Here is an 8,743-nt window from a genome sequence, read left to right as displayed (position 1 = left end):
ATGTGAATACAAAATATTGTCTCCCCATTGTTGCTTCCAGAATTTTTCATCGTCCTTGTTAGAATGTGTCTCTTGTAACAAAATAAGGTTGGCTTTGACATCCTTACAAAATAAAAAAAAGGCCTTACGCTTAATGTTATTCTTTAAACCTCGAACATTTAAAGAACTAAAAACAATAGACATACGAATGAAACAAAATACACGCTCTTAAGTGCGCTTTTTTTTTAAAAAAAATAGAAGTTAAAGCAGGAATGAACAATCCGTCACAGAATTACATTTTGACATTAACAGTAACAGTCCCCTTAGTCATCAAACTTTCTGAATCAAGGTGATGACACTATACTCAACCTGTGAAAGGTGCCTCCACTCTTTTTCCGTCAATAATAGCATAACCTTCCTTCAAGTAAGCTTTCTTCCCGTTGCGTCTGGCCTCCTGTACCATCGGATACAGCTTTGCCCGGGCTTCACGATCTTCTTTTGACCAGTCCTGTCTGAATTGGATGTGCAGCTCATTACAGACTCTGGCCTCTCTCGACCTCCTCCAGATCTCGTCCCTCGTCGTCCGCATGCCAAACTGCATGATGATCGGTCGCGGTCTCATGTTGAAGGCGGGATCGTCTTTCTTTCCCAAACGATGGACAGTATCAACATTGTCTCGTATTTTTTCCACCGACATCGGAATCACTCTTGTGAGAATACCGACCACCCTTTCTCTTGTATCCTCGTTGTCCTTCTCCGGTAACCCAATCAATTTGAGATTCCATCGTCTTCCGTATCGCTCGATTTCCCGGCATCTTTCCTTCAGCTCCTTATTCTCTTTTGTCAGCCTATCCGCTTGCACTTTGAGTTGAATTATTTCCTTTTTATTTTCTGTCACCTCTTTTTCATTATTTTGGATGCGCTGGTCAAAGCTTTCAAACTTTCTTTCGAACGCATCCAGTCTTTCCTCAAATCTTTGTGACAGATTGTGAATAGCATCGTATATGCTTTCCATGCTCACTTCTTTGGATTCATCTCTCCTCTTCAGTTTCTTTGGGTTTGGACTCTTTAACGGAGTGTGGTCGCTCTGAGGTTTTGCCATCTGCACCTCTTCTTCAACAAATTCGTCAAAACATGCCTCACGGATCCCGTCCATACTATAGTCATGCTCATTGAGGTTAGCTTGGTCCTGGATATTAGCCATCTTTTCCGAGTGTATTATTTAGTGCTTCCTTTCAGAAAAGTGTCTCACAATATTCACTTAAGAATGATGTTTACCTCACAATGATTTCAGGGTTGACTGTTGATTTAAATTTACTGCTCCAGGTGTCAAAATCACTTTTTCTGTCAGACCCCGCAACTTTTACAACTGCTCACTCCGCCATCTTGCTCCTCCCCCCAACATGACTTCATACACTTAATTCAAAGTGAAACTACTGAAAATCCACAGAAGAATACTGACCATCATGGGAAAACAGTCTAGGGGAAAACCCGTGTTTTTCATCTTTTTTACTATTTTAATATTTTCTATGCCAAACACTTTGAATTGCCATAGTGTATGAAATGTGCTATATAAATAAACTTGCCTTGCCTGAGTGGATTTACACAAGCTGAGAAAGTCAAAGCTTTGGGTTAGTGGCCCACTATCCTATGTGTTTCATGTTTAATGTCACATTCATGATCACCTGCTTGATTAAAAATCATTTTAGAGGTGACCAGTCTTCACATCCTGTTCAGGCTGTTTTTTAGAGAATGATGAAAATAGACCTTATTCAGAGCAGCGCCATGACAGGTTTGAAAGTGAGGCTGTGAGGGATAGACGTACCGTGTTTCCGCTGGCATCCGCTGTAAAAAGCTGAATAAAGCGGCTAGATTACTTACAATTTTCCACAGCTTACATTGTCGGGAGTTTTTTGTCAACTGAAATTTCTTGGAAAGATATTTTTCCAGTCTTTTATAAGCAGAACAATCCGAAAACAATAAATAACAGTACAGCCCATTGAAGAGATGCAGATCTATCCCTCACAGCCTCACTTTCATTCTCATTAAAAATCAAAGATGGCGCTGCCGTGAATAAGGCGTATGTCCTGGTTTTCAAAAAATTGCTGGGAAAGATCAGCTCTACAGCAAAATATAGATGGGCAAACAAGGAGGATGAGGAAGAAAAACAGGATAAAGAGGAAGAAAACTAAAGATATAAATATATTTTGTTAGTTCGTTTTTATAAGTTTCTGAGAGCTATTTTTGTTCAATTTGGAGGTATTTTTTTTAGTTATAATTTATTATTTATATATTTATTTTTCTAATACAGAAAAGACATTATTTTTCTATAATTATTTTTGAAACCTGTCATAATAAAACATGTTGAGTAACCTCTGAGAAGCCTATCTGAATTTGTGTCTCATAATATAACAATTTTCTATCCATTCAGAGGAGGCATAGCCTACTTTAAATGTATTGAAATTAATAAGGCATCTTTGAGTTAACTTCGAGTATTATTTGAGTATCTGTTTGCTGGGCAGAGTGTCCTGGTTTTCACCCTATAGTAGACTATTTAAGGTGCACACATAATTTACTTTTTTATTTGCCAGCAGCCATATCACCCTGTAGCCCAAGACTGGTTGCCCATTAAAGCTAAGCAGGGCTGAGCCTGGTTAGTACCTGGATGGGAGACCTTCTGTGAAAGCCAGGTTGCTGCTGGTAGAGGTGTTAGTGAGGCCAGCAGGGGGTGCTCACCCTGTGGTCTGTGTGGGTCCTAACGCCCCAGTATAGTAATGGGGATACTATACTGTCAAAAAGAGCACCGTCCTTCGGATGAGACGTTAAACCGAGGTCTTGACTCTCTGTGGTCATAAAAAATCCCAGGATGTCTTTCGAAAGAGTAGGGGTGTAACCCCGGCATCCTGGCCAAATTTGCCCAGTAGCCTCTGTCCATCATGGCCTCCTAATCATCCCCATATACACCAATTGGCTTCATCACTGTCTCCTTTCCACCAGTAAGCTGGTGTGTGGTGAGCGTTCTGGCGCAATATGGCTGCCGTCGCATCATCCAGGTGGATGCTGCACATTGGTGGTGGTTGAGGAGATCCCCCCCTTCTATGTGAAGCGCTTTGAGTTTCCAGAAAAGCGCTATATAAATGTAACGAATTATTATTTATTATTACTATAAACACATTATAAAAATGCAAATGTATATTGTTCAGATATAGATTAAATATTACCTTCTTGTAAAACGTTTATCTTATTAACTTTTAAAGCATGATTTACAGTCACAGAATTTACTCAACTATGAAACGAAGACGATCACCGAAACCAAAACTGCGCCTGATGGATTTTTTACGTCAATTTATGAAGATGAAATAATAACCACCAGAAACACACCAGACTCAGAGACAGGAATATTGTCAAACCCAGACAGGTAGCCTATTTATTGAACAGATGAAACAGGCGAGTAATAGTGAAGTCAAGAGTGATGACTGATGAATAGTGAAAAACAAAGTCATTTCTTTTTTTACCAGGTAGCTTGAGATGAGGCTGTGGGAAATATGGAGATACGTTAAATATCCTATAATATAAAAGAAATAATAAAACACAAAATGGCGTGTTAGTGCCATTTCCCCCATAAGTGTTTACTTGATCAGTAAACCAAATATTATCGCCTATTTGTTGTATTTAACATACAATAATTATGGTTACTTAATTTAAATAATTTTACTTTCCATTAAGTTGAATTGATTATTAAAGGGCCTGTTTAATGCACCTGTTATGTGGACGAACAGAGAACCCAGGCGCAGACAGCAGATGATGAACAAAGGATTTATTTAAGGACAAAAACAGAAAGCAAAACCCACGATGGGGCAAAACAGGACAGGGTAGGTATAACACACTAGACTAAGACTATGAACTAACAACTAAGACAGGAACAAACTCTTCTTGACAAGACTCTCAACCGGTTACTCACAGCTTGATACAAAGTATGATAAAGTCAAACAATGAACCGACACAGGACAGCAAACACAAGGGGATTAAATAGGGAACACTAATGACGAGGACAGGTGAAACTGACTAGACAATAATGACAAGACGAGGATAACAAGAGGGCGGGGTTATGTAACGAGACAACACAAGCACATGGCCCACACAGGCCATGCGCTTGTACACAAAACATGGGTCTGTCATGATCCTGCCACAAGACCAGGAAAAATCTAAGACATGATGGCAGAATCATGACAGCACCACTATGTTGTGTAACACCAGTGCAACTGTATCACACAAACTGCCACAATAAAAATTATTGGAAACACATGGTATAAATCTATCATGAATCACTATAAATACCACATTAACAGTCTCATTCGTTAATGCAAACTTTATTTTTCATGTAATGTTTAAAGGCATGAAAATGTAACCGATGTTGATCCTGATAAGCTCTCATTGTCACAGTTGTGAATACAATGGCTTGCTTCTTCCATGAGGGGGTTTGGCATCATGGGATCTTTGTTTCCAGGTGGACCTTAAAGAACGTAACGCACACATCACACGGAAATCAGATGAGGACTTCAAAACTTCTGAAGTGTTTCCTATTTTGTGAGCAATATGCATCAGATGTTCAGCCAATGGTCTGTGGGCGTGACATTTGAAACTGAGACTAGGGCCTTGTCCACACAGACACGGGTCATTTTTATCACCGTGACTTTTTCCACGCGGTTCGTCCACGCAGAAACTAAGTATAAGGACACTGAAACCGAACATTTTTGAAAACCCCTGCCAGGATGAGGATTTTCAGAAACGCTGGTTACAGTGTTACGCCAGATATAGATATACGCTAAAGAAGATATAAGAAGATCTACGCCAAATAGCGTCGCCGTCTACACAGCCAGGAAGAAACAAGACGAGGAAGATACAAGGCAAGATGATGTAGACCTGCTGTTCTCGTTGGTGTTAGAACATAAAGAACTATATGACAAACACGACAGGGACTACAAACATCTTGATAAAAGAAAACTGATATGGAGTGGTATTGCAGAGCAAATTGGCGCCATAATGTCAGGGAATGAATTTGCATGTTCACTCACCTCATTGTCAGCGAAAATCGCTTTGGTGTGAACACAAAAAACGCTTTGAAAAACACTATAAAATTACGCTGATAAAAATTAAACATTATTACTGACATGTAATGCAACTATACTAACTACTATAATAGCAACTGTTTACACGACACCATTTTCAAATGTGATCGCCTGAAACCGCTAAATTTTGGTTTTAAAGTGAATGTTTTTTGAAAACGGTCTCTGTGTGAAGAATAAAAACTTTAATCTTTGAAGATGTTGATGTGATCCATGTCACAGCCCGTCTAACGGAGAGCCTTGGCACTTCCTATTAGCCCCATTGTGTATCATCTTGGTTGCAGTTCCATTAGAATTCCACTGGAGGTGATCACGGGCGAGAGCAGAATGAATGAGAGTCTATGGGGCCAAACGGTGTCTATTTCACCTGCTTGTCGTTAAATTAACATAGATTTTATTGTTGATTCCGCAAGTTCAATATAGATTATAGGCCAAAAGTCGAATGAACGAGTACTTATGTCCTTTTGATTTCTTACAGGTCAGGCCGTTGTTGGCCGGAACACGCTAGCATTCTGCTATAGTGTGACGTCATCACATTTTTGAACTCATTTTTTTAACAGATAAGTGAACTTAAAAATGCAATTTTCAGCTGAGTGTATTATCTTAGCCCTCCCTTTTGAATGCAACTTTCAAATTACATCCTGAGAAAAGTGGATTTCTGGGGGTGAAACCCCATTGACTGCCATTCATTCTGCACTCGACCGCGAGCGCCCCCGCATGGACAGAGACGTGTTACTGCAGCCAGTCCAGAACCCGGAAGTAACCAGCCAGTGCCAATTCTCTTCAATTAGACATTCTCTGTCCATGTATTGATCCACGTATTACGTGTTCAGTCTATAGTGTTTCATCGCCATCTAGTGGCATGGAGCAGAATACAGGGGTTTTAGTCTTTTACGTGGATCCGTGTGAATGGGGATCGTTTGACAATGACAATGGTGTCGTCTGTACCCGGAAATCTCAAATGAAAAACTTCTCCGTTTTAAGCATATCGTTGTCATGTAAACGTACCCGTAGTTTGTTAGAGTTGTTAAGCACCGCTAGCTCTACTCAGAATCAAGCAAAAGTGATGAAAGCGATCCTGAGAACTTGTAGGCTTGTTCTTCGTGATTTCTTTGGTGCATTTTCAATTCGCAAGCTCTAGTGAAAGCTTCACCACAGTCGGGGCACTCGTGAGCATTTACAGCGCCGTGCGTCTGCTGGTGCTTCTCGTGGTGCACGTTGAAGCTTTCTTTGCTTTTAAAAGCTCTCCCGCAGTGCTGGCACGGTAACGGCTTCTCTCTGGTGTGAACTACCCATGTGAATCTTCAGGTGTGATTTCTGCGAAAAACACTTTCCACACAGAGGGCACATGAAAGGTTTCTCCTGCATGTGAATTCGCACGTGCAAATTAAAGGTGCCTTTACATTTGAAGGTGTTTCCACACTGAAGGCACTTGAAAGTCTTCTCTGGGTTGTGAACTCTCATGTGACTACTCAGGTTACCTTTCTGGGCATAAGCCTTTCCACACTGAAGGCACGTGAAGGGCTTCTCTCCAGTGTGTGTTTGTATGTGATTCGTAAGGATTTTCTTCTCTGTGAAACTCACTCCACACTGCTGACATGTGAAAGGCTTCACTCTGGTGTGACTTTGCATGTGCATATTAAGGTTTCCTTTGCTTGTCAAGCTCTTTCCACACTGAAGGCACACGAACGGCTTCTCTCCTCTGTGAATTCTCATGTGAGTTTTCAGGTTAGCTTTCTGTGTGAAACTCTTTCCACACTGACGACAACTGAACGGCTTTTCTCCACTGTGAATTCGAATGTGATTTCGAAGGATCCTTTTCTCTCCGAAACTCTTTCTGCGTTGAGGGCATGTGAAAGGTTTCTCTCCAGTGTGGACTCTAAAATGCCTCGTCAGGAATCGTTTCTGAGTGAAAACCCTTCCACACTCTAAACAAGTGAAAGACCTTTTGGTTTCTTTTCGTTTGGCCTTCCCTTGGTTCAAATCTGAGTCAGTCTGTAAGCAACTTAAAGGTTTGTCTTCGGTTTTGAAATTCTGATAGTAATGGTGCTTGTCATTCAGTTCTTCATTTTCTTCTTTCACTTCCACTAAACCTAAAATGAGAACAAACAAGGAGTCAAACTTCATTTCAAGATGGGCACAGGTTATCTTTTAAGGCCCTGATATACTCATGACAAAGTTCATTTCTATTTACCGTTAAGAAGTTGGAAATACCTTGCAGTTGTATACTGTTAGCAAGCATCCTGAAGTGATGTTGAGATGAATATGTAAATATGTGCCAGCTCTGCAATCTAGCCATCCAGTCGATTCGAGTCATGTTTATTTATCAAGTTATAAGAGAGGATCGCTTGAAAAATCACAGGTTGGAAAAAAACTTTGCAGGACAGTGGGTCTCCAGAAGACACCTGCATTATATACAATCAGTGTCACTTCCAATTAGAATTAAAACTTAAATATATTATCTCCAAGGTGTTCATCTTTTTACTCAAAGACATTCGCTCTGGCTGGGGAAAAACACCTTTGAACTACCATTGGTCTGTGGCAATGACTCCAGCAAGGTGTGGTCTGAGGCTACGTCTTCTTTGAAGAGGAAACCTTCTGTTTAGAGATGCACCGGTCGACCGGCTAGGCACCAGATTTTCTGCATGATCGGCCCGGACCAGTGACTGGCCGATCAGACTCACGTCTTTCTGATTCAGAGACGGTCAGTTTTGTTGCCAGTGGCACAGGCAATAACATTAGCTGCGAGTTCTCGCTCTTTGACCGCACAGTGACATAGACCCGCCTCCCTCACTCGTCTCATTTGCTTCTGTTAAATAGTGCTTGTGTAGTGCAAAATACTACTCATTCCTGCAGATTTTGCACCAAGCGCATGCACCACTGATCTACAAGTGGCGCTCTCATAAAACCACCTCTCAAACAGCTCGGAAGTACCAAATTGTCTTCTTTTTCATTGTTCATTGCTCTTAAACGGACAAATACATAATTTGTTTTGACATTTTCACATAATTTTGGGTGTATTTGGTTCTTGTGAGTGCTTGAGACTGATAACAGACTCTGCAACACAAGCACTATTTAACCCGCTCACGCGTACAATCACACCGGTGTGATCAGTCTTGGCTGGTCCCTGGAGCGTACGATCACACTGGTGTGATTAGAACGTTCAGTGCATCACGTCATCAACTTGCTCTCGCGCTTTGGCTGGCGCTCAGCCAGAGACAGACGCACTCAGTGCTGTCATATATCACAACTATTGAGTGTTTTCAACCACATAATGTTTATTTTAGGTTTCAGACATTTAAATACGTGCACATAAGTACTAGCAAAACAATGATTTTGAGTTTGTAAAATACACACAGATGTCTACGGAAGCGGGAATAATAATCCTTTCAATTATAATAAGACGACACGTTTTATTCATATCAGATACACATTAAGTAAGTAGCTTAACATTCTTTTCCCAGTTCACCTGCCACTTACTATCATGTATTTCGTGAGAAGTGGAGGAATTGACGTTGTAAATCCAACAGATCAGATTCTCTCTGAACTGAAAAAGAAAATAAAATGGCGCCGCCCATTGTGCATCTCAACTAACGCGATCATTATAAAGATGTTTAAACAACAAAACCCATCCACTT

At 40.7% G+C, this 8,743-nt stretch overlaps 1 protein-coding gene across 1 annotated transcript; it reads right to left on the bottom strand.

Annotated features, from left to right (window-relative positions):
- Positions 1-6,324: 6,324 nt before the first annotated feature.
- Positions 6,325-7,347, bottom strand: LOC120467132 (uncharacterized). The gene is made up of 2 exons (XM_089130740.1): positions 7,320-7,347; positions 6,325-7,198 (listed from the first exon to the last, which is right to left on the bottom strand). The coding sequence occupies exons 1-2, from the start codon at positions 7,345-7,347 to the stop codon at positions 6,342-6,344; spliced, it is 885 nt and encodes a 294-aa protein (XP_088986866.1). The 3' UTR covers positions 6,325-6,341.
- Between the last annotated feature and the right edge of the window lie 1,396 nt (positions 7,348-8,743).

This window comes from Pimephales promelas, chromosome 5 (genome assembly GCF_988280905.1).
Source record: "Pimephales promelas chromosome 5, fPimPro1.hap1.1, whole genome shotgun sequence".
Taxonomy (NCBI): domain Eukaryota; kingdom Metazoa; phylum Chordata; class Actinopteri; order Cypriniformes; family Leuciscidae; genus Pimephales; species Pimephales promelas.
This window is presented reverse-complemented; position numbering and strand designations above follow the sequence as displayed.

Coding starts and splice junctions, on each gene's coding strand:
- LOC120467132 (XM_089130740.1), bottom strand. CDS start 7,347: ATGCTTGCTAACAGTATACAACTGCAAG. Junction 7,199..7,319: donor TAACAGTATACAACTGCAAG/GTATTTCCAACT, acceptor TTCTCATTTTAG/GTTTAGTGGAAGTGAAAGAA.